This window comes from Lissotriton helveticus, chromosome 6, assembly GCF_964261635.1.
Source record: "Lissotriton helveticus chromosome 6, aLisHel1.1, whole genome shotgun sequence".
Taxonomy (NCBI): Eukaryota; Metazoa; Chordata; class Amphibia; order Caudata; family Salamandridae; genus Lissotriton; species Lissotriton helveticus.
The window spans coordinates 898,175,822-898,203,216 of record NC_136067.1 but is presented as its reverse complement, the minus strand read 5'-3'; the positions used below and the strand labels follow the sequence as shown (position 1 = coordinate 898,203,216).

Here is a 27,395-nt window from a genome sequence, read left to right as displayed (position 1 = left end):
ATGTTGGTTGGGTGTCCCAACACATTCACAAATTGGTTTTGGTACATTCACAGATTTACGAAGACTGGTTAACCTGGGAATGCTCCATAATGTTACGCCTTCCCAATAGAGATGCAACAATGAGAATTATTGTTATTTCTCCCCATTTTGTACTCTTTGTAAGTGCGCTGCAGAATGCAGCACACTTAAACAGAGAAAAAAATAATTGAAGCTTGAATTTCCTGGAGCCTCCAATCACCTGCTACACTCAAGGAAGCCGGGTCCACACCCTTTCCCAGATCTATGGTGTGGGTACCTGTTGCAATCCCTCAGCCTACTGAGATTAACTCTCTCATACAGGCCTGGTGTGTAGTGCTGAGATTCAATGCACATTACCGCCTGGAACACTCTAATAGAAATATTGTGTATGAAAGTCCACCCTGTCATCGCATCATTCAAAAAATGTAAACCAGCCATAATAAATGCAGTTACTCCATTAAACAACAATCAATATTTTCACATGACAAATATGTGCAAAGGCTTTCCTTTCCCACATCTGGAGATCACAGAACCAAAACTTTGAACCCCTCTGGGAGCCTTGTGCTCTGATAGTTGAGCATTAATGCATATGAACTCATCAAATGTTATTTATGCTTACCAGCCCTGAACACCAATATAGGATATTGGATTAATAATTGTGCAGGGTGAGGCCTGCACAAGTAATAGGTCCACAATTTTCTCTTACTAGAAACCAAGCACCTCAGTGTAGTGCTTGACTCTCTCAGAACAGCGAAGCAGAGCAGTTCAAGGCCTGCCTACTCAGGGGAGGTGATGTATGTTAGTAATCACCATTCACTGGATCCAATAATACCACTTAATAAATTATTGTCCAGTTTGTGCCTTTGCTTCAGAAAAAGGGAAAGTACATTTCTTACCCACACTACAAAATACTAAGCATTAATTGACAAATACATACACAAGATAGATTTAAAATACCTTAGATGACATTCTGTAATCTTACTTGGACCCCTATAGGATCATGACCTACAAAATCCCAATGTTCCTTCACCTATACCAAACAACACATCAAAATATAAAGGGGTATCAGTTTATATGGAACAGGCCTATTTGCTTTGTAAAGGGTCATTACATCAAGACAAAGAATTCAAATGTTAACAAGATCCAGCAAAATTAATAATAACAGGTGCAAACATAATAATTATTATCAATAAAGTATTTCAACATTGCTCAGGAATCTTTGTCAACATAAATAATTAAAAAAACATTCAGAACGAACATACCATGTGTCTGCATCATTTGTATACACATTCAAGCCCAATAAAATGCAAATCTAGAGCCAGCACCTAACAAGCATTTGCAATGCAATAGGTCTCGCATTATTAAAGTTAGAGCTATTGGCATTGTAAATGGCAATGCCTTTTATTTATGTTTTTGCTTTTAAAACATAAATAAAAGGCATTGTCATTCTATGCTAATAGCTTAAACTTTCGCAAAAGTGAGACCTATTGCATTGCAAATGCTTGTTTAAAGGACGCCCCAGACACTTCTTCCCCAACCTACCAACCTTCAGCGATAGGACAAAAATGCAAGCTTATCTTAGCAAGTCCATACCTGAATACAGCGTGCTTCGAAGAGCAGCACATGCGCTGCTCAGGATCGACCTAAAAAGTCTCTGTTTTAATAGCATTATACAATATGCTCGGGTATACAGGAAAGAGCTGGCAGTGTTGTATAGTTGTCAAGGGCTATTCATTTGTTTTTGTGTTAAGCGCTACACATGGAACATTGTTTAATGTAATTGATACCTAGTGTTAATTTGTCCTTTTTTTCAGTGACTTTGTGTGCATGCGTGCGTGTGCATATATGTATGTGTGTGTGCGTGTGTTTATGTGTTTGGGTTTGTTTGTGTTTGTATGTACGTATGTGTGTGTGTATGTATGTGTGTGTATGTATGTGTGTATGTATGTATGTATGTGTGTGTTTCTCTGCAGATTATAGGTTCACATCTCTGCTGGGCAGCCTCTGTACTGGCATGGCATGCCCCTTTTACTCACACGCCCCTCCGGCTGTAGTCATTTCAGCCCATGTACTCACACACACCTATGCCGGTTGTACTCACATGCACCCCTGAGATACTCACACACCTCTCCAGCTGTACACACATGCCCCTTATACTCACACGCTCGTATCCCCATTGTACTCACATGCCCCTCTGGCTGTACTCACAAGTCCCTTATACTCACACGCCCCTTTGGTGGTACTCACACGCCCCTTTGGTGGTACCCACACGCCCCCTCTTAGTAACAACTTATTCCAGAGGACTGGGGAAGTAAAACAAATTCAGAGGTCCCTCCTTCATGAACATTTATGAGCTTGCAGTAGGACACGGGGAAACGGTGGCCCAGGAAAGCGCCTCCCGTCTAAAAAGGAACGTAAAGCAGAGGGAACGTGCACAGCCCTGAGGCGGCCAAGCAGACCAGTTAAAGCTCTGCTTATGAAGCGGCATACCGGCCCGAAGCGTGTTGGCTACACACAAAACCGTTACGTGGCAATAGCCCTCTGGTTTTAATTCAATCTGATGTACTCCGAATCTCGGTTCCATTTTAGCCCCGAGGCATCATATTTCCGACCACCAGTTGGCGGTGGAATGTTTGGAAGTTGGCGCGCGTTCAGGGATTTCGGAGTAAAATGATCGGCATTTGTTGCTGTCATTTAAAAGCAGACTTGATTTCTTCAGCCATCTCCCACTGCCTTTCTGATGCATATTTGCATGTTAAGGTCACAGAACAGCCTCCGCCTGTCTGCACCAAATACCTTAATAAGGGTAATCTGACCGGGCAAAGTGCTACTGAACGCGGCTTTAGCACAGATTGGCATCGGGACCTTCCAAGCTAAAATAGCAGCAGCTTTTTATTAATTTCTTTCGCTCGAAGACCCTAAAACAAACACACAATGCAAATCAACATCGTTAACGCGTTTCAAAAATGAATCCAACGTCCTCTGAAAATGTTAGAATCTGGTCAAAATTAAATTGCAATGCAAAAATAACACACTCGAAGAACGAACGGCCCACCCACCTTCACCACTCGCTTCCCAACACCACGCAAGTATTCACAACAAATATGATCTATCCATTCCAATGCAATCCACCCTCACGCTTATCCACTCACCCATGCTGCCTCGGTTCCTGCTGGCGCACTGGGGAATTCGCTACACATCTCCTTTCGTTAGGAAACCGATATGTAGAAGACCAGGAAAGCCCGGACATCCTAGATGTTTCATTATTCGTTCTTCTGTAGGTCAGTCGGTAATACATGTCTCGTCACTGGGCATGCGCGTTTGAGCCTTTGAGTTCCTTTGGGCGGGCGGGACTTCCGTCTTCGGAAGTCCCGCGCACGCGCCCACGGAGTGCCTGAAAGCGGGGCTCCCATGCCCGAGGGTGAGCCCCGGCTACAGAAGTCCCGAATGGCGGTAAGTGTGGCTTAGTTCTAGGGGGGAGGGGGGTGCGCTTGTGTGTGTGTGTGTATGTGTGCGATGGCGACGGCGGCGGGTCTTTGTATGTGTGCGTGCGTGCGTGAGTGTAGGTGCGCTGGTGTGTGTGTGTGGGGTCTCTGTGTGTGCGTGTAGGTGCGCTAGTGTGTGTGTAGGTGCGGCGGTGACGGGGGGGGGTGTGCCTGTGTATGCGTGTGCCTGTGTATGCGTGTGGCTGTGTATGCGTGTGGCTGTGTATGTGCGCATGCGTGAATGTGGGTGCGCGCGCACGCAGTGAAATCCAGCAAAAGAGAAGCGCGTGGCACCCTCTTGTCCCTCCTTCCCCCGAGACCGGCAACATGAAGTCTCCAGCTGGACGCATCCTTCGGATGCAGTACCAGCGAGACCTAAAAAGTGATGCAATCCCAGCACTCCCAGCTGTAAAACAAAAGCTCCAACCTTAGGAGTACTTTAAATATGATGAACAACTTTGTGAGAGAAACTGCTGCATCTCCCCCTATAAATATGTTAAACATTGATGATGCCCCTGTCACCCTGAGGCCTCCACAAGGCAAGTGCAATATGTAAATGAGCCTCTTCTGAGGCATTATCTGGCAATTTAGTTGGAAGAGCAGTAACTACTATATTATTGGTTCTCAAGCTGCTCAAGAGAATCGCTTGCCTTTTATTGTATTTTTTCTTCGAGGGTGCATGGTCCCAGCTGGGCACCCTTACATGCTTCCACTTCAGGGGCAGCAATAGAGCCCACCCCCGCTGCCCCTGCCAGCTCCTTGCCCAGCCTGCATCTATCTCTGCCAGCTTGGGAGCCATCAACTGAGTTCTCCTCTGCCTGTTCCATGTGGACAGGGTGCTTTGTGCTCAGTAGCTGCCCGTCTCTCCCTATTCACAGGCAGCACAAGCACCATTGGGGACCTCGAGATGGGGTCATAGGCCTCTTTCCCTTTGTGATGTGGTCTCCTACGTCAAGTTGGCTTTCTCGAGGCAGCAGGCTGGTGTGCCCCCTCTTCCTCTTCCATTGGAGGAGAGGTGCAATGGTGCTCCCCTCAGCTTGCTTCTGGGGCTGGAGATGGGACCTGATGGAGCGAGATAGAAAACAAAATTTTGTTTAAACTCGCAAAGTCACATTTCCATAACATGAATAAAATTATTAATGATTTGTGATATGTCGTGCTAATACAACCTAGATTAAACTTTACACGTGGGGGGACTAACATGTGTGCTCATAAACGTGCATAAATGTTGCATCTTTTTGTTCGTGCAAAATAATAAAATAATTTATTGTTTTCGTTTTTGTCATTACTAACTGCTGCATATTTAAAATAAGCATGTGCTTGTTTTGCTTTTTCTTGTCTGTGTGATGTCATTTCTACTATTCTAGGTGCATATGGGTCTCATTGAAAAACGGAGACTGGTAAATATAAACGCTGCTTTATTTGTTTGCAATGGCTAGGTAACATTTGATTAATCGGGTGGGTTAATTATTTAGTAAACCATGGGGTGGATACAGAATATACTTTATTTCTTACATTAATACTTTTCTTGTGTTTGTTTTATACTAGAAATCATAAGTTGCCTGCTTTTGAGGCCTAGCTATTTGAGCCGCAAAATGAGAGTTGAACTATAATTCTGCAGAAAGTCACGAGACGCCCATTCTGAATTAAAACGTTTATTGAAGATGCATTCACAAAGCAAAAACTGATGAGCTGACATCATTCTGTCGGACATGGCCAAGGTCGAAAGTGAACTTTTTGTCAGTCCTTAACTTGGCATCCGCGGAAGTTGCACTGTAAGACTATGGAAGCTGCGAGGATGACTTAAAACAAAGTTGCAATCGCAGGAAGCCTCTGGCTTCACGTGGAAGAAACAATGGTCTTTGTAAGACATGATTTTGTGGAACTTTTTAAGAATCGGGTGACATGTCACTTGTCACTCTCAGCCAATGGGACGTCGAGTATTTCTGAAAATTTTCCTTCGCTAGTTTAGTTAGCGTAGAAAGGTATAAAAAGTCTTGCCCTTAGGGTTGGGCTGGCTGCTGCTTTCTGACTTTCCGATGAGGGTGATGTGCTGCTGGACTTTGCGTGGAGCACGTAAGAATCCTCAAAGATCTTTACTTTAATTTCTGTCTATTTAGCTCAGTTAGGGAAATAGGTTTTAGAAATGTTAAACTTTATATAATTTCTTTAAATTGATTCAATTGCTTAAATTGTAATTTTCTTATTTCTTACCATCATGCTTGCTTTATTGCTAATAAATTTCATTTATAAAACTTACAACTTATATACCATAATTTAGAAAATAAATCTTACTTTTGACAAACAAGCTGGTCTTGGTTATTTAGAAGTATAGGTTACCATTAGCTAGATCACGTCGCCTATGGTGGTCGTTTAAATGGTTGGGTTTTATTCTAATGACAATATTCTTTCTGCAAATGTATAAATATGTTTATAGTTTGTAAATAATGTGTATATAGATTTATTTGACCACCTGATTCAGTAGGCCCAAAAATATATCAGGTTCATAAATGGGTCCATGTATAGTTTAGAATTTTGTTTATAGGTTATGAAATTGGGTAGCGTAGTTTATGATATATTTTCTATAGCCCGCTGGATCAATTATCTGGTAGCAGAAATTGATGGTTGCTAAGCGGTAACCAAGGTAACATGTTGGTTGCTAAGGATTGCGTCATGGTATGCAAATAGGATTAATGTTTTAACACTCGTTAAGTTCGTTTTTCGTGCCTATCTGTAAGCTATACCGGTATAGATTGTGTGGCGAGAAATTAGTCACGCAAGCCATCTGTTCGTTTGTAGTGATATCGCCGAGTATCACAAGAGGTATCGCCGTGTACCATAGTGTTGTCGCCGAGCAGCACAGTTTTAGGGCTAGGTCTGATTCTTGTATAGTGAGGATTTTCTAAGAAATCAAAGCAGCATGAGAATAGGGACAAAGCGCCTTCCATAAAACTCACTGTGATGAGAGTATTAGTTATATCCGAGCTTGAGTGAAGGGTAAAATTTAACGTCGGTGCATGATTATCTATAAACAGGTTAGAGTCCTGTACGGGTACATGTTTCATATCTATAAACAGGTGAGAGCCCTGTACGGATAACGTCGTTATTTTGCTAACGGTGCATGATTTCTATAAACAGGTGAGAGTCCTGTACGGATTTCGTGTGTGTTTGAATTTAGGGAATTTTCCGTGTAAAAGTGCGAGTTTGAATTGTATTTTATGTTCAAGTGGAACTCTTAGAACTTTCACTTCGCGGTGGGTTCAGAGCAAAGCGAGTTCATAATTATACTTGCTTGAAGGGTGGGGTAAGGTTACTCTACTGACAATTGAATATTATCCTTAGTGTGAATAGCGCCGTCTATTCCGAAGTGTGGATACTTGAATGTATGTAAACTATCCTAATTAGTGAAACGAACAGATGTTGTCTTTATAAGTCATTGTTAAGAATTAATTTACACTGAAAAGTGTTCTTAAAATGGCGCTGTGAAAAGATTTTGTGAAGGAGGGGTAAGCGCCAGGAGTGAGAAGCGAGAAACCGCAGCTGCTGTGTACGTCACAGAGCCGCGCTGGGATTGGGTGACCTACGTCACAAGCTGTATTCTGATTGGCTCCTGAGTCTCTGACGGCCTGTGAGCTGATTGGTCCTTAGGAAAATCTCCAAAATTATTGGTCGAGCTGAAAAGTGACACAGCTCAACTGCCATTGGCTTGTTGGTGTGTTTCGCGCACGGATTGGTTGTTTTGCGGAACATCCCGGAAATATTTTACGAACGATTTTGTGAATTAAATTTTACTTTTGAAAATGAGTTATCATTTTAAACATGTTGAGAAAAAGACAACATTATTTCAGAAATTTAAGAATTTATTTTCACCTGACAAGAAAATCGAAACGCGAGGTGGTAAACTACTTCATAAGTATAAAACACCTGCAGCGTACATGGAAGGTGAATACGGATATCATACTGTCTTATGGTTCGACAGTTGGAAACGCTATACTAGAAACGATGGTGTTTTGGCTTGGCCTGTTGATGGTTCATTTAATGTAAGAGTTTTAAGAAACTTACGAGAGAAAATGAATGCTCTTGTTCCAAAACCGAGACCAACTCAATTTGAAGCTTTAGTTGAGTGGGAAGATGAAATGTATCAGTTACAAAGAGAAGCTAGTGGAATTAAAAGACCTTCTAAAAATCCATCATGGAAAAGAGAAACTCATGAAGATAGATTACGAATGTGGAGACAGGGAAACATGAGTGAAGGATTGTATTTAATTCATGAAATGGTAATGGGTTCTCCTACAGGAAAATCTATGGAAAGTGAATCTGAGGATGCAATTATGGAAGAAATATATACAACTGCAAAAAATAAACAGCCTAATCAGCCTTTGAGACCTTCTAGATCATGGTCTACTCCGGTGGTTTCTACTGAAACTTCACCGAGTGCACCTCCAATTAATGAAGCTCCTAAACTTTATCCAAATAATTGTGAAATCACTGAAACTCCTAGAAGACCAGAATTTGAGAATGCTCGAAATGAGGGTAGACATTTTTCAATGACTCCAAGAGCAAGGGAACCTCCAAAAGATTATACAAGAGAGACAAGAAATGTTGAGGATGATGATTATAATGAATACTTAAGGTCTAAAGAAGAATTAATCAAAAGAATGACAAAAGGCATGGAAGCTGTCACAGTTCCAGTAACAATAGGTCCTGTTCAGCCTGTATTTGATCAAAGAAACACAAACAAAACTGGATTAACTATTCCTTTAAATACAGAAATTCAAAAGCCTGCTGAAAAATTTTATTCAGACTTGACTGAATTAAACACTTCTAGATCGAGAATGCCTGATTTAACCTTTAATGAGGATTTATCTCCAAAAACACCAATGGGTGCTATGTCAGATGTAGGAAGTCCTGAAGTCAGGGTAACTACACCAAAGCTTGATGTGGCCAAATTAAAAGCAAATATTGAAGAATTAATAATTGGAACAATTGGCCCAGATAGTTTAAATTACTATCGAGATGATGAATTATTATTCATTTGCAAAAGTATTCAGTGGAAAACGAAAAATAAATATGATCAATTAGAGGATCTAGCTGCAGAACTTGAAATTGATGTGAGTAAACAAAAGAATTTTGCAAAACATTACAGATTAGATTTCTCAGAAAGCGACATTGAGAGTTTGAACTCAATGGGAAGAATAGTTCACATTAAAGATTTAATTGTCTATATCAAAAAGCTAGGAGAACTGAACAAATGGAGAGTGAAATGGACTAAAAGGAAGGAAGATGAAAGATTAGAAAGAATGTCAAAACAATTTCCAATGAGAGAAGTTGCAGGTGGAGGATATGTTCATGTCCCATGGTCGAGACAGGACATTCTGTTATTCACAAATGACTTTCCAAAATTAAGAGAGAAACCTGTTGAGTGGTACAGGCAAGTCGATAGATTTATCAAAGTGTCAAAAGTTCTGTGGATTGATTTGGATGGATTTTTTGACATTGTTGTTCCATCTGATCTTTGGACAGAATGTAAAATTTCTATTAGTTGGCCAAAAACAGAACCTGAGCGAATTAAAGAAACAGGTGCCCCAAATCCACTTGTAATGGATTTTTATGAGAAAGTAATTGTTTGGATGAAAAACAAAATTCCACCCAAAGAAGTTGATTGGGTTAAAATAGAAAGAACAGAGCAGGAAACAAAAGAATCAGTTCATTCTTTTTATGAAAGACTACTGTTAATCTTTAAACAATACAGTGGTTATGAAAAATTAGATGAGAAAGACATGAGTCATTTTATCTATAGATTTGTTTATGGACTAAAACCTGAAATTGGAGAAATGATCAGAACTAGTATTGTCGGATGGCAAGCACTATCTATTGATGATATTCTGAGAAAAGCAAAATATTGTAGCGATGAATTAGAAGTAAAACAGAAGAAGCTGAAGGAGAAAGCCATGTGGACACAGGTAAAAGTGGCTGAGCAACAGATTGCCGGCATGGGAAATAAGAACACTAATTTTGTTCAAACTGGAAATACGAACCAGATACAAGGAAAGTTTAAAGGTAATAATTTCCAAAAGAAATTTAGCCCAAAGATAGAAGAGCTGAAACAAAGATTACCTTGTTTTAATTGTGGCGAAATTGGACATTGGAGGGACGAGTGTCCTCATCCTCCTAGAAATTTAAAGAATCCCTTATTGAATCCACAGATGCAGAATGGTGTTAACGTGCAGCAACAGCTACAGATGCAACAGGGGTTAAATGAATTTAATATTCAGCGACAATTACAACAACAGCAACAACAACAGGTGAATAATCGACAGGACCAGTTGCCACAACCACCTTTTCCGAATTGTGGGGGAGTTCAAAAATATAATCCAAACGTGGGATTTCAGGGATGTGAACAGGTAATAAAACCACAAAAACAGCAAAAGCAGCAAAGGGTTCAAATGCAAAATGCTTCACAACAATTTTTATTAACAGAAAGCCAAGACAGTGATTCTGATGATTATTGCTGACGGTGCCCGAGAGAGGAGGAAGAGTGTGTTGTTGGAGCCACTCTTGAGGTTGACCAGTCTGGTCCTTATGTAAACGGGAAAGTTAATGATGTAGACATTACTTTTCTAGTGGACACTGGTGCTACCCGTTCTACTGTTAGATCAGTGGAAATTGAAAACCTACCTCTCTCTGGGGATACCATCCAAGTTGTCGGAGTAAGTAATCAGCAAATTAAAACAGATTTAACTGATCCAGTACCAGTTGAAATTGGAAATTACAAAGACAAACACAGATTTGTGGTTTGTAATAGTAGTCCAGTAAATCTATTAGGTAGAGACATCCTATGTAAAATGAATTGCAGAATATATTGTTCTCCTGAAGGAGTTGAATTACAAACAATGGAGGAAGATGGTTTGTACAGAATGACAATGATGATGATGGAAGCAGAAGAAACAAAATTGTTTCCTGCATTTGAAGAAAAAGATTTACCTGAAGAGCTAAAAGAAACAGTGAAATCTGAAATATGGGATTTTACTGGGAATGAGATGGGTCTGATGAAAAACGTAGATCCTGTTAAAATTGCATTGAAGCAGGGAATAGAATTTCCAAACACTCCACAATATAAAATGAAAACAGAGACAATTGAAGGTATTACACCTGTAATTGAAAAATTAATCAAGCAAGGTGTATTGGAAGAAATGAAGAGTAGCTCTTGTAATTCACCAATTATGGGAGTTAAAAAGGCTAACGGAACATTTAGGATCGTACAAGATTTGAGAAAGGTTAATCAAATTGTTATTCCATGTTGTCCTGTGGTTCCAAATCCAGCAGTAATTCTATTTCAGATTCCATATGATGCTGAATGGTACACAGTCATTGACCTTTGCAATGCATTCTTTACTGTTCCTCTACACCCAGACAGTTATGAAATCTTTGCTTTCAGATTCCAAGGTAAGACCCTTGGATGGACAAGAATCCCTCAGGGCTATACAGAAAGTCCTTCAATCTTTAACGAACTGTTAAAAAGATCATTAGAAGATTTAGACTTACCAGGTAGGTCTACGTTGGTGCAGTATATTGATGATTTGTTAATAGCTGCAAAGACAAGAGAAAATTGTGTAACAGACACAATAATTCTGTTAAATCGCCTTGCAGAAGAAGGACATAAAGTGTCCCCAGCAAAATTACAGTTTTGCAAACAGGAAGTGAAATATCTTGGTCACAGAATTGCAAAGGGAAAAAGACAAGTAACAATAGAGAGAATAAAAATGATTCAAGCAATGTTACCGCCAAGAACACAAAGACAGGTCAGAATGTTCCTGGGAATGGTAGGTTACTGTCGACAATGGATAAGTGGATTTTCAGTAATTGCGAAACCACTACAAAGACTGACCAAATCAGATGTAAAAGATCCAATTATTCTCAGTGATGTTGAGATGGAATCTTTTGAAAACTTGAAAAAGAGCTTATGCCAAGCTCCTGCTTTGGGTATGCCAAATTATGAGAAAGATTTTGAACTGTATTGCAGTGAGAGAGAAGGATGTGCATTATCTGTGTTAATTCAGAGACATGGAAACCTAAAGAAACCTATTGCATATTTCTCTGCAGTTCTTGATCCAATTGCAAAAGCATTACCAGGTTGTTTGAAAGCAGTTGCAGCTACAAGTATCAGTCTTGAACAAAGTGAAGGAATCATTATGGGATTTCCTGTGAAAGTTTTTGTGCCTCATTCAGTTGAAATATTACTGACAAGAGGTAAGACTCAACATTTAACAAGTAGCAGATTGACAAAGTATGAGAAAATCATACTGGGAGCAGATAATGTTTCGATTTCAAGATGTTTGAATCTAAATCCTTCTACATTACTGCCTGATTCGGAAATCGTTAATGACATTGAGACAGAACATGAATGTTTAGATGTCATGGAATTCTGCACAAAACCAAGAAAAGACATCAAAGACAGACCTTTGCCTGAATCGGATTTTGTCTACTTTGTAGATGGCTCATGCTTAAGATCCGAAGGTGGTGTCTTGAAAGCTTCATACTCAGTTTGTACAGTCGAAAACATTAAAGAAGCATCATGTCTTGAAGGAGTTCGTTCAGCTCAAGTAGCTGAATTGATTGCTTTAATTCGTGCATGTGAAATATCAAAGGATATAAGAGTTACCATCATTACTGATAGTCAGTATGGGTACGGAGTTGTGCATGATTATGGACAACTCTGGTCACAGAGAGGATACATGACATCAACAGGATCACCAATTAAAAATGCAGTTTTCATTAGAAGATTAATTGAAGCAATACAATTGCCAAAAGAAATTGCCATAGTCAAGTGTGCAGCACACACTAGAGGGACTGATTATATTTCCAAAGGAAATGCCTTCGCAGATGAAACAGCAAAGTACTGCGCAAGGAAAAATTATTCTTACAATCGGAATAGAAGTACAGAAACTGATTCAAATTCATTAATGCTAACAACTATTGTAGAAACATGGAATGAGATTAGAGATTTACAAAACGAAGCAGATGATGAAGAAAAAGACCAGTGGTTAAGATCAGATTGTAGACAACGTGATGAAGATGGAGTGTGGGTTTACAAAGATGGCAGAGTAGTTTTACCAAATTGCATGATTTCTGACATGGCCAGATTATATCATGGTCCTGCACATTTAGGAAGAGATTCTATGGTCAGACTGTTTAAAGAAACATGGTTCAATACCAAATTTAGAACCATTGCAGAATCTTTTTGTCAAAGGTGTTTGTCATGCCAACAAATGAATCCAAACAGAAAATCAGTGGTGGGGACAGGAATAATTGGTCGAGAGGGTGGTCCCTTCACCAGGTTACAAATAGATTTCATTGAAATGCCCTTACACAACTGTTTGAAATATGTACTTGTAATTGTATGCTTGTTCTCAAGGTGGGTAGAGGCTTTTCCTACAAGACATTGTGATTCAATTACAGTAGCAAAACTAATGCTCAGAGAAATCATCCCAAGGTACGGTTTTCCAGTCACTATTGAGAGTGATGGAGGAAGTCATTTTGATAACAAACTGTTGAAATTAATTTGCGAAGCTATGAGTATTGAGCAGAAAATACACTGTGCATACAGACCAGAGGCATCAGGTGTAGTTGAACAAATAAATGGAACTATCAAAAACAGAATTGGAAAAATGTGTCTAGAGACAGGAGTTAAGTGGACTGATGCTCTTCCACTTGTTTTGATGTCAATAAGAAGTACACCAGATAAAAAGACAGGTTTGAGTCCTCATGAAATTTTAATGGGAAGAGTTATGAGACAAGCTTTTGTACCTATAGGTAAACTGTTGAGCATAAATGACAGTGCAATTTTGGATTACTGTAAAAGGTTATCTGATATGGTAACTTCTGTGTCTAATCAGGTGGGAACTGAAGCACAATCAAATGACAAAGTTTTGACACATGATCTGAGACCTGGAGACTGGGTCAGAACGAAAGTACATCGGAGGAGGAATTGTCTATCTCCTAGATGGCAGAAACCTAGGCAGGTAATCTTGATCACTACTAATGCTGTAAAGTGCAGAGGATTGAAGCGTTGGATTCATCCAAGTCATACTATTCCAATACCAACTCCTGAGAATTCTGATGTTGAAAGTGATACCACAGATGACTCTGATTCTGAAGCAGAAGACAGAACAGAAGGTGAAGTAATTCCAGATTCTGAAGATCGACAAGTAAGTCGACATCTGGAAACTGTGCCAGTGAATGGAAATCTGACAAGAAAAGACTTAGAAATAATTGAAATAGATTCTGAAGGTGAAGAGAATCTGTTAAAAGGAAAGATAACTGAGGATTCGGTTGTCTATATTGAAGACAGAGAAGCTGAACCAAAGGAAGTTTCAGACCAGGAGAGTATCGAAAGGCAGAGAACAAGCTCTGAAGTAAGGAACAAAAATCCGAAATCTGGGAAGCTAGAGGTAATTGAGGAAGAGGAGGAGAACGAATTACCGAGTACCAGTGATGGAAGACAAAGTGAAGTTCCTGAAGGAGTGAAATTGCCGAATAGAGAAGTTCCTGAGTCAATTGAAATTTCAGACTACGAAACTGAGGAAAGTGACGTGGAAGGTGGAAGTGAAAGCAGAAAGAAAAGGACTTGGAAATCTGAATCGAATAATTCTGAACCAAAGAAAAAGTACGTGAGAAAAGCAGACTACTGGCCTGGTGGAAGATTGAGAGTCAGATTGATTAAAAAGCCAATAGAACAAGTTGAAGAAATCAGTAGTCAAAAGAGTCCTGGAAAAGAAATTGGAGTTGGAAGGAAAATAGAAGTGATATCAAGAAAAGGGAAGAGAATAATTAGACCAAACCAGAAATACAAGTCTCCTGAGTGGACTTACTTAGTAATTCCACCTGTTATTGACATATATGATAGTAGTGAAGAAGAAAACGAAATCCAAGAAATTAGTGACAATGATTGAAGTACAAAATTATTAAATTGGCATAAGGCTGAAGAAATCCTGTTAGTTGACACAAGGTCGAAGAAAACTGTCTAATAGAAGAAAACTTATGTATGACATAAGGTCGAAGAAATCTTGTTTAGGGTTATAAAAAGAAAAATATTTTAAAAGGGGGGTGTATATAAATTTTAAAATTTATTTTTAATTTTATTTTTGAGGCTAAAACTAACCAAAAAAAAAAAAAAAAAAAAAAAAAAAAAATGCCTTACATTAAGGAGAGCACTTCAAAATTTTCTGTTTTTAAAAGATGCTGTAAGATGACTCTGGTGTGTCTGCTCATTTTAGTTCTGCTCTGGTTGGTACTAGCTGTGATTATACCTTTAGAAATGAATAGAGAATTACACAAAGTTAACATAACAAGCAAAGCTCTGGTTAGCCAAACTAAACATAGTGCATCTGCTAAAGTAATTGATCATCAGCCTAACATTCATCAAGATAAATCAATAGGTGATTTTTCAAGCAATACTTTCACAAAGCTTTTGAGTGAATATGTAAAGGTAATGGATGCAAAGGATTGTTATGTATGCGTTAAGTTGCCCGCTTCTGTTTCTGAGGGAGTAACATATAATATGCTTCCTCTCACTTATGCTGTTACATGTAGTGTATTAACTAGTTTATTTTATCAAACCGGTCGTTTAGAATATTACTATTCAAATTATGATGAGATTTTTGCTAATGTCAAGATTGATAATGCTTTAAATAAGCATAAGAAAGCTAAACAATTGAGAGAATATTTCCTTGTTACTAACGAACTCACTTATGAGTATGCTTACAAGAATAATCTAACATGTAAATTAAGTGCTGAAGGAAAGAAATTTTTGAATATGGTTGAGGAGAGAAGAGCAATTTATAAGAGAAATGAATTAGTCAAGCAGACTAAGTCATCATTCTGGCAAAAAGAGGATGAGAAACTAAATGGCAAAATGCTTGAAAATATTGCAATTCACATAGACAAACCTGTTAGTGGAAAGCTTTGCATTAGAAGAGATAACACACTTTTTGATAATTATTTTGTAGGTGCAAGCAACTGTGAAGATACTTATCAGATTTTGGGAGGTTGGGGATTTAAAGGTGGAAAAGATCCTATCTTTCCTGGAATTTATTTTGTCTGTGGTGACAAAGCCTACTACAACCTTCCAGACCATTGGTATGGAACTTGTTATGTGGGAATTGTTTTTCCTAAAGTGTTTCATGTTGACAGAGATTCAGAAGGATTATTTAAAATTCATAATTATGTAAATAGAGCTAAAAGAGAAACTTTTACTGAAGTTCTGGGAGATATTTTCCAAGCTGTAATACCTTTTGTTGGTATAACCCTAAATGCAGGGAGAATCAGAAAATTGTCCACTATAGTTGATAGATTATCAACTGACACTGCTGATGGATTTCAATTAGTGAATGTTGAAGTTATTGCAATTAGATCCATGGTAATTCAAGACCGTCTTGCTTTAGACATACTCCTAGCAAAAGAGGGAGGAGTCTGTGGCATTTTACATGTCCAACATTGCTGTACATATATACCGGATGAAAGTAAAAATATTGAAATGTATATTAAGAATATTACACAAATGCATTCTGAAATAATTCCTTTAGAAGAAGAAGATTTTACTGGGAAACTTTCAAATAGGTTTCAAGCAATTAAAAACTGGTTTCATAATATCGGAAGTTCAATTCTTGGCAAGATTCTGGCACCTTTGATTATAATTATATTCATTTTTATTTTGACTAAAGTAGGTTGTCTGTTGCATAAAAGAAAGAAGCATTTAAGAGAAAAGAAGAGAATTTATAAACTCAGAAAAGAAGAGGAAAGGGAGATTGAGTTGCAGGAGTTACATAGAGAGCGTCATGTTAATTGCAAGGATTATGCTGAAACAGACTTTTAGGTTTACTAATACAATGAATTTGAATCGATTTCTTATAAAATAAATTTACCAAAATTTTGAGTGCTGGTGTGGTGATTTGTTAATCACCAGATGAGGGAGTTGATGGAGCGAGATAGAAAACAAAATTTTGTTTAAACTCGCAAAGTCACATTTCCATAACATGAATAAAATTATTAATGATTTGTGATATGTCGTGCTAATACAACCTAGATTAAACTTTACACGTGGGGGGACTAACATGTGTGCTCATAAACGTGCATAAATGTTGCATCTTTTTGTTCGTGCAAAATAATAAAATAATTTATTGTTTTCGTTTTTGTCATTACTAACTGCTGCATATTTAAAATAAGCATGTGCTTGTTTTGCTTTTTCTTGTCTGTGTGATGTCATTTCTACTATTCTAGGTGCATATGGGTCTCATTGAAAAACGGAGACTGGTAAATATAAACGCTGCTTTATTTGTTTGCAATGGCTAGGTAACATTTGATTAATCGGGTGGGTTAATTATTTAGTAAACCATGGGGTGGATACAGAATATACTTTATTTCTTACATTAATACTTTTCTTGTGTTTGTTTTATACTAGAAATCATAAGTTGCCTGCTTTTGAGGCCTAGCTATTTGAGCCGCAAAATGAGAGTTGAACTATAATTCTGCAGAAAGTCACGAGACGCCCATTCTGAATTAAAACGTTTATTGAAGATGCATTCACAAAGCAAAAACTGATGAGCTGACATCATTCTGTCGGACATGGCCAAGGTCGAAAGTGAACTTTTTGTCAGTCCTTAACTTGGCATCCGCGGAAGTTGCACTGTAAGACTATGGAAGCTGCGAGGATGACTTAAAACAAAGTTGCAATCGCAGGAAGCCTCTGGCTTCACGTGGAAGAAACAATGGTCTTTGTAAGACATGATTTTGTGGAACTTTTTAAGAATCGGGTGACATGTCACTTGTCACTCTCAGCCAATGGGACGTCGAGTATTTCTGAAAATTTTCCTTCGCTAGTTTAGTTAGCGTAGAAAGGTATAAAAAGTCTTGCCCTTAGGGTTGGGCTGGCTGCTGCTTTCTGACTTTCCGATGAGGGTGATGTGCTGCTGGACTTTGCGTGGAGCACGTAAGAATCCTCAAAGATCTTTACTTTAATTTCTGTCTATTTAGCTCAGTTAGGGAAATAGGTTTTAGAAATGTTAAACTTTATATAATTTCTTTAAATTGATTCAATTGCTTAAATTGTAATTTTCTTATTTCTTACCATCATGCTTGCTTTATTGCTAATAAATTTCATTTATAAAACTTACAACTTATATACCATAATTTAGAAAATAAATCTTACTTTTGACAAACAAGCTGGTCTTGGTTATTTAGAAGTATAGGTTACCATTAGCTAGATCACGTCGCCTATGGTGGTCGTTTAAATGGTTGGGTTTTATTCTAATGACAATATTCTTTCTGCAAATGTATAAATATGTTTATAGTTTGTAAATAATGTGTATATAGATTTATTTGACCACCTGATTCAGTAGGCCCAAAAATATATCAGGTTCATAAATGGGTCCATGTATAGTTTAGAATTTTGTTTATAGGTTATGAAATTGGGTAGCGTAGTTTATGATATATTTTCTATAGCCCGCTGGATCAGACCCTAGGCAACTTGTTACATGAATCGGCCTGGGAAATGAGGCCCCATGCTACATAGAGCTCTGGAGCGGTTGCACCATGCATGCCCCCTCCCGAGCTAGTTAAAACGTTATAAGCTTGCAACGACCCCGTGCCTTGGGACTCCCTAGCCAATGTCTCCATGTTAAATCAAACAGATTAACTACAAAGTTCCTGTTTGGGGCGGGCATCCACAAAAAAACATTCTTAACTCATTTTTTAATCTTTTAAAACAATCCTCTAGCACCCAATAACGTGCGTTTTGACAAACATACCAGAACTTCAGTAAGGTATGGTAGCAAGGGGAAATCTGGCAGGCGGATGCACCGCCTAAGATAAAAGAATTCAAAAAAAGATATGAACTTGTATATGTGCATGAAAAGCATGCAGGGGCAAGTGCTCCCGAAAATATTAAAAAAAGATATGGAGTTCAAGGGCAGAAAGAGAGAGGTGGTATATATACACTACTTTATAACTGAAAGGATATGGGGCCAGCGAAAGAGAAGGGAACACGATTTCTCTTCTTCTGTAACCTCATATTCACCTCGCAACAGAGAGTCAGAATGACCGCTTCTGAACCAATTCAGCAATTTTTCCAATAGATAAACAGCAACTATGCAAATGTTCGCTACTTGTGATAATGAAAGCCAATACAAATATTTTAAAATAGAGTATATGTGAATGTTATGTTTGAAGAAATAAAAAAACTCAATAATTTCTTCTTACCAGACTTTGGATAAGTGATTAAATATACATCAGTGTCCCTTACTGGAAAGTGCTCGAGAGAATCTATATATTCAGGTGTGGCCAATCTTTCTGCAAAAAGAATTCCCCTATGCATAAATAGTCGGCCAACAGCTCCGCTGTATGATGCCTCATCCATAATTGAAGGAGCTGCAATAGAAGAGCAAAAGATATGTTAAAGAGGATAAACAAAATTAATTCTATGGAAATGTTAAAAGAGCACACTTTTTTCAAAGACTATCTCACCATCAAAGGATGATCCTAAAGAAACAACTCTCAAGAAATTAAGGACTTGACTTACAGTTTGGGGGATGGGCTACTCCATCACAAATGCAACAGATATCCCAGCTATCGTATTACAAGCACATTGCATCCTATGGCACTTGAAATGAAGTGGACAGGATATCCATCCCATTGTGATGTAGTAACCCATCTGTCAAAATCTGAATCAGGCCCTAAGCTTTGTAAGCTCTGGGTAAAGAAGCATTCTAACCTATGGATAAAGATGTGCAGAAGTTCACTTGTTCACCGTTTTGATACAGTTTATGTAACGCAAATTGTAATTAGTTTCCCTGCTCAGAAATGAATTTTCTTCTGTCCTCTATGTTGAACCAATTCTAACCATTAATGTCCAGAACTCTTATTTTTTTCTCTGCATGGGACCTTTTCAATCTTCTTTTTAAAAACTCAAAAACACATTTTTCATAGGTCTGATTTGTCATAACGAGCAATTGTGACGGTGGGTATGCCAAGGGCACTATCATCACCACAGGTGATATGTTGAAAATATTGCTGATGGTAAAAGACCATTTAGTAATAAGGCATTTGCAGGAAAAGCATAAGAAATGTGCTCCACAAGGCTGCAATAACAATGGCAGACATAAACATGTAAAGAACAGTCAAAAACACAACATCTCTGGTAGAAATCATATTACCCCAAGTATTTGGCATCATAGGTTCGAGTCTCGGCGTCGGCTCAACATCCTGTGATTCTGGACAAATCACTTAGGGGCTGATTACGAATTTGGTGGTCCGACATAAACAAGACGAGATAAGAAATCAGATTCAGAATTTCCTGCTCAAGGGGCATACTCAATCCTAAAATTCAAATCTTGTAGGCTCAATTTGCTAATTCTAGATGTGGTTTTTAAAATATCTTGCTAAGGCTTCTTTTTCGATAGCTGAATTTAATTTCGCATCTTTAAAAGTTCTTAATGCAAAAGCAACTATTCTTTCTTTGACTTCTATTATCTGTGAGGAGAAGTTCCTAGTCCTTTATTACTACCATCTGTAGTAAGTATAGTGTCAAGCTTACCATCCAAATTTCCTATGCATGGAGCGGGAGTAATGGCCTCTTTGATCTTATTAAAAGTTATTGTATGTTCAGGATCCAATTCCAATGGTACTCCTTTTTTAAGTAACAGCCTGATAGGTTGGACCAAATCAGGGAAATTTGTTATACATTTCGACATGTACTCTGACCTAAAATGATTTTAATTTATCTTTATTAGTTGGAGTAGGGGCTTTCATTACAGATTCCATTAAATCCAATTTTGATTTATTACCTTCACTAGACAGAATGTGACCAAGAAAACCAACTAATGCTACTCCTATCTTGCATTTCTGTTTCTTGATGGTGAAACCTGCATTTTTGATTTCAGATAAACCACTCTCAAATTGTGATTGTGTTCTTCTTTATCGACCACTATGTCATCTTAGAAACAAATAATTTTATCCACGCCCTCTAATATGTGCTGCATAATTCTTTGGAATGCCGAACTACTGAAGGCATCCGGAAATAACATTCTCAAAAATTTGTAAATTGCAAAAGGGATAGTAAAAGTGGTCAGTATCTGTGATTCGGGTGGAGCGTTAACTGATGTTATGCTGAGGACAAATCCAAAACTGTGAAGTATTTGGTATCATGTATAACATTCAGCATCAACACAAAGGCGTATGCTTTTCTCTTCTTTTTTAGAGGTTATTACAATGGGAGCCTACCATTTTGAATTATCTACAGCCTCTTAGACACCTTGTTCCTTTAGTCTCTATAATTCCTCTTTTTAGAGTTCTCTCATCAGAAGAGGAATTTATCTGGTTTCTTGTGGTATCCTATCAGATTTTATTTTATGGAAGCAGTTATTTAATTTTTCCAACTTATTAGTGAACACCTCCAGAAAATCTTCACATATGTCTATTACTACTAGTGACCTGTCTACCATGAAGACTTGTTCTTCATTATTAGGATCTAAATGTATGTCTAGCTCTCTTTGGTGTTTTCATCCAAGCAAATTACACCCTTGTTTGGTGCTATAAATGTTTCCCATTGTGTGTCTATTCTTAAATAAAATACACATTCTTATCATTCCTTCAAATGGAATAGGATAACTCTTATACCCTCCCTGGATGCAGATCAGGACTCACTGGGATACATTTTTGTCTAGGGAAACATTCATGAAAGGTTTGGCTATCAATCAATGTACAAGGTGAGAATGAATCTGCATACACATTTAGTTTCTTCCTAGCTAATGGGCTATCACATGAGACATACGTCACCTTTTCATCATTCTCTTGATGGTGAACCTGAAAGGTTAGTTGATCATTTTCTCTTAAGTCACATTCTTTTGTATTTATCACAGGTAGATTTTTCTCTTATAATGTGCACAATTTGGCAACATCGCCAGTTCGATTGCATATCCTACACTTTACAGCTCTTGTATGACATTTTGGGTTGTCTGCCAAATAATTTGCATTTCCACATTGGTAACAGTTCAGTGTATCACTCTTGGTTTTAAACTTAGCATTTTTATCCTCATGAATTTTACAAACTGTATCATCATTAGAGAGGACATTTATCTCTTTATCATCTTTGTATCTCTCTTTGGATAATTTAATTTCTTTGACACAAATAGCAGTATGTTCTATACTCTTGGCTATATAGCCTTAGCAAAATCAGGGTTTTTGGTCAATAGTTTTTCCTGAACTTTAGGATCATTGGTGTAGTGAACCAGTGGGTCTCTAATCAAGGAGTCTGTAAGAGGACCAACATTACAAGTTGCAGATTAACCTCTCAAAACAGACATGTATGTGGTTATTTTTCTTTTTTACCTTATACTCTGTTAAATAATGTATGCCTATCAAGTACTCACAAGGAGATGATGGACGGAGCACTGAAACTTTTCAGACACTCACCCCCAGTCACAGATATGTGTTGAATCCATCATCATCTTTAACTCACTTTGCCACTCCGAGTTCAGACCCAGCCATATGCAAATCAGTCTTGACCCTGTTCCTCATGGGAACAGTACAGCCTGAACTGCCAAGCCAGGTCTTCCCTGGACCAGACACAAGCATTCCTGGGACCGATTTTGGGATAACACCCCTCATCAGCAAGGCTATGTTGAATCCAGTGGCAAAGTGAGCAAGGGACCCATGTCTGGGCATACCCTGTCAACTTAGGGCAAACAAAAGGAGATGATGGACAAAGCGCTGAAACATTTCAGACCCTCACCCCAGTCATAGATCTGGGTTGAATTCATGATCATTCTTTAGCTCACTTTGCCACTCCGGTTTAGACCAAGCCATATGCAAATCAGTCTTGCCCCGTTTCTCATAGGAACAGTCCAGCCCAAGTATCACTGGAGTCACACACACCTAACATGACACTGATTCAAACGAAACACTCCAAAAAGTGCATACTGAAAGTGACCTACCCCAAATGAAAGATAATGTCTGTGGAACTCCAAAAGGTCACTCTCAGCTGTTGGAAAATAAACATGTAGCAAGGTAATCTTCACATAAATCTTCACTGGGGTGAGAACGTGCATCTGTCCCCAGCACAACATCTCATCTTCATTGCCATTGAAACAGTGAATAAATGAGGGAAGCAGCTCATGGAGTAAGAGGAAAATGTTTATTCATACACCGAGTACATCCTAAATCTTTCTTCTACCACAGCTCCCTCATGATTTGGAATCAGAACATTCTAATTGAACTCCGCTGAGAGTACTCTAGGTCATCCAAATGGTAGAGTGACAAAAGGGGATACTGGTCAGGGATGGTAAGTACCATATAGGTAGATTGTAACACTATGGTACTTTTGTTAGGACCAGATATGTTATAATATGCTCCAATTAGCCAGATAAGTGTATTGTCTTCACAATGTAATATCAAATATCCATTGTGGCTTTAAAAGATGGTGCACATCATGCTTTATCATGCTGTAAAGAAATGTACCCTCTTATCGCATAGACTACAATGGATACTCACAGTGAACTCTACCTTGCTATCTTTTTCCCTACAGGAACTGTATGCTAAAAGCTAAGGAAGAGGTCATGCATGTGTACTCATTTGTGAGGCTGGCTGAGCGGAGGTCACCACTGTGAGAGGCAGGATTAATTGTTTGTACCAATATGGGCCTTTCTTCAAAGTAAGAAATTGGAGAACTGTCATGGGACACATGTTAATTTTCTCTACTCCATGTGGCAAAGTTGTATACCTTGACTACATAGAGGCAAAGAGAATCTACTCGGTGTGACAAAAATCCTTGGCATTCAAGTGCAGTAGCAACCATTACTAGTTGTCCATGTTGAGTTAGCCACAAGTTCTTGAAGAGTCTTTTGTGGAAGCCATCTTAATTCAGGTTCCATTTTGTGACACTCATTAAGGAGTTAGCACAGCGTCTGAAGGCCTGATGACTTGTGCTGAGCAAGCAATGACCCAAACCTTGAAAAATGATGAAAGTTGTAAAACTATGAGTGTACTACCGATTTGCTTGATATGCAGAACATTTCACAAGCCAATATCCAATATAGGTAAAAGTCAGCTGTTGATTGGTGATTAGATAAATTCTTGGAAAGTCCCACTTCTAATTCACTTTACTTGATTTTGTTGGCAAAATCTCTGCTAAAAGCATTCTTCAACATCTGCAGGGTGGTTGGGTGACAGAATAGAAAATAATCACAATGGAACAAGCTGATTTCCGAAAATTGTTTAGTCCCCTGGATAATTTAGCCATGTTACAAATGATCACTGCAATACATGTCTCCACTCATGGCCAATTTGTATATTCTGCTTTTTTAGATATTAGTGTGGTATTCGACTTGGTGAACAGACAAACTTTATGGATAAAGATGTCAAATTTTGGTATGCCTGAGATGTTATTGCATTTAATTATAGCTCGGCATACCTCTACATGATGCAAGGTACTTCAAGGACGGGATTTAAGCCTTTCATCTCGAAATAATACTCAAGATGATATTAAACAGGGTTGCATGTTGGCTCCCTTATTGTTTTCTTTCATATTCACAATTGTCAAATGTCTTTTGGAAAAAAAAAAAAAATCTCTATATATATATATATATTACCTACTGGCGATAGCCAGTAGGTATATATAGTTAGGATTTTTTTCCTATGGGATTTTTGAAAATTCTATGTCGAATAACTTTGGCGTTTGAGGACAGAATTGGCTGACATTTTCAGGAAAATGGAACATTTTGTTTCTGAGCAGCCCCTGAAAATTTGGGGGGGTTTCGTCACGGGGGGGCCGAGAAAAAAGGGGGGTCCCAAAACGTGTTTTTCCCATGCAATTTTCCATAGGGCGGTTGGCCTCACTTTTAGCCTGAACGGCTGAATGGATTTACACCAAACTTGGCAAAATTGTAGGGACTGGTAGCCCGATGTGCCTTTGCTATGTCTCAAGATATAGGCTCCAGTGGTTTTTACGAAAATTAACTTTGAAAAATATATATTGGGCTACATTGGGCTATATATACGTTGGAGCCCAAATGTAGACCAATGTAGCCCAATGTAGCCCAAAGATGGCCACCAGAGACAAAAAAAAACAAATGTAGCCCAAATATCAGCCAGATGTAGCCCAACTATAGCCCAGTGACAGAATGTCCCAGAGTGTTCTAAAGAACAACTAGAGTGCTAACAGTCCTACTTATTACAAAGGTATGGCACACCTGAAGCCATCTTGATTGGAATAAAGTGGTAACTCTTAAAACATTTAATTTAAAAAGTAACAAAATGAGGGGGTTCATTTTGCCATAGAAAGTATGATTAGCGAATATATGACGAAATCCCGCATACCATCAGTCCGCAAAAAAAATCCCGCATGTACTATTAGGCCGCAAATTAAAATAACGAAAACTTTTAGAACGAATATGCCTTTAGCATACACTAAACAACTAAACTACCCTAAACCCTAAAACACTACCCCCAGCATGACCCTACACTACACAAACAGTACAACACTACCCTAAACCCTAAAACACTACCCCCAGCATGACCCTACACTACACAAACACTACAACACTACCCTAAACCCTAAAACACTACCCCCAGCATGACCCTACACTACGCAAACACTACAACACTACCCAAAACCCTAAAACACTACACCCCAGCATGACCCTACACTACGCAAACACTACAACACTACCCTAAACCCTAAAACACTACCCCCAGCATGACCCTACACTACGCAAACACTACAACACTACCCTAAACCCTAAAACACTACACCCAGCATGACCCTACACTACGCAAGCACTACAACACTACCCTAAACCCTAAAACACTACCCCCAGCATGACCCTACACTACGCAAACACTACAACACTACCCTAAACCCTAAAACACTACCCCCCAGCATGACCCTACACTACGCAAACACTACAACACTACCCAAAACCCTAAGACACTACCCCCAGCATGACCCTACACTACGCAAACACTACAACACTACCCAAAACCCTAAAACACTACCCCCAGCATGACCCTACACTACGCAAACACTACAACACTACCCTAAACCCTAAAACACTACCCCCAGCATGACCCTACACTACGCAAACACTACAACACTACCCTAAACCCTAAAACACTACCCCCAGCATGACCCTACACTACGCAAACACTACAACACTACCCAAAACCCTAAAACACTATCCCCAGCATGACCCTACACTACGCAAACACTACAACACTACCCAAAACCCTAAAACACAACACCCCAGCATGACCCTACACTACGCAAACACTACAACACTACCCAAAACCCTAAAACACTACACCCCAGCATGACCCTACACTACGCAAACACTACAACACTACCCAAAACCCTAAAACACTACCCCCAGCATGACCCTACACTACGCAAACACTACAACACTACCCTAAACCCTAAAATACTACACCCCAGCATGACCCTACACTACGCAAACACTACAACACTACCCAAAACCCTAAAACACTACCCCCCAGCATGACCCTACACTACGCAAACACTACAACACTACCCAAAACCCTAAGACACTACCCCCAGCATGACCCTACACTACGCAAACACTACAACACTACCCAAAACCCTAAAACACTACCCCCAGCATGACCCTACACTACGCAAACACTACAACACTACCCTAAACCCTAAAACACTACCCCCAGCATGACCCTACACTACGCAAACACTACAACACTACCCTAAACCCTAAAACACTACCCCCAGCATGACCCTACACTACGCAAACACTACAACACTACCCAAAACCCTAAAACACTATCCCCAGCATGACCCTACACTACGCAAACACTACAACACTACCCAAAACCCTAAAACACTACACCCCAGCATGACCCTACACTACGCAAACACTACAACACTACCCAAAACCCTAAAACACTACACCCCAGCATGACCCTACACTACGCAAACACTACAACACTACCCAAAACCCTAAAACACTACCCCCAGCATGACCCTACACTACGCAAACACTACAACACTACCCTAAACCCTAAAATACTACACCCCAGCATGACCCTACACTACGCAAACACTACAACACTACCCAAAACCCTAAAACACTACCCCCAGCATGACCCTACACTACGCAAACACTACAACACTATCCTAAACCCTAAAACACTACGCCCAGCATGACCCTACACTACGCAAACACTACAACACTACCCTAAACCCTAAAACACTAGCCCCAGCATGACCCTACACTACGCAAACACTACAACACAACCCTAAACCCTAAAACACTACCCCCAGCATGACCCTACACTACGCAAACACTACAACACAACCCTAAACCCTAAAACACTACCCCCAGCATGACCCTACACTAAACAACCACCACAACTCTACACTACACTAACACAACACTACACTACACAACACTACACTACACTACACAATCACTAACCCACGAAAAAATTAACACAAACCCACTTACCTCTCTCGTCATCGTGGTTTTCACAACGCAAATGCATTTACCATACATGCCTTTAAAACGTAATTCTTTGTAAAGGCATGCGCGATAAATGCACATGCGTTTTGAAAAAATGCGGGATAATGGTATGCGAGGTCAATGACCTTGCGGGATAATGGTATGCGGACTGAAAGTCTGCGGGATAAAAAATGCAGGAAAATGGCTGCAAACCATGATTAGCAGCAGACTTCCCTGGTGAGCACTAGCTTTACTACAGTGATCTAATGAGCAACTAGAGTGCTAACATTCAGAATTTATGGCAAATGTGTGACACATCTGAATGCCTTCTTGATAGAACCAAAGTAAACAAGCATTGAAAATGCAATAGATCTCG

General features: G+C 39.0%; 1 protein-coding gene across 1 annotated transcript in view; it reads right to left on the bottom strand.

The window, feature by feature from the left end:
* The window catches only part of LOC144763183 (amine sulfotransferase-like), a 285,977-nt gene that overhangs the window by 240,072 nt on the left and 18,510 nt on the right, over positions 1-27,395 (bottom strand). The window contains exon 2 of the mRNA XM_078648531.1: positions 18,759-18,926. Coding sequence (XP_078504657.1) covers positions 18,759-18,915 — 157 coding nt within the window. The 5' untranslated portion in view covers positions 18,916-18,926. The remainder of the gene's footprint in view (positions 1-18,758; positions 18,927-27,395) is intronic.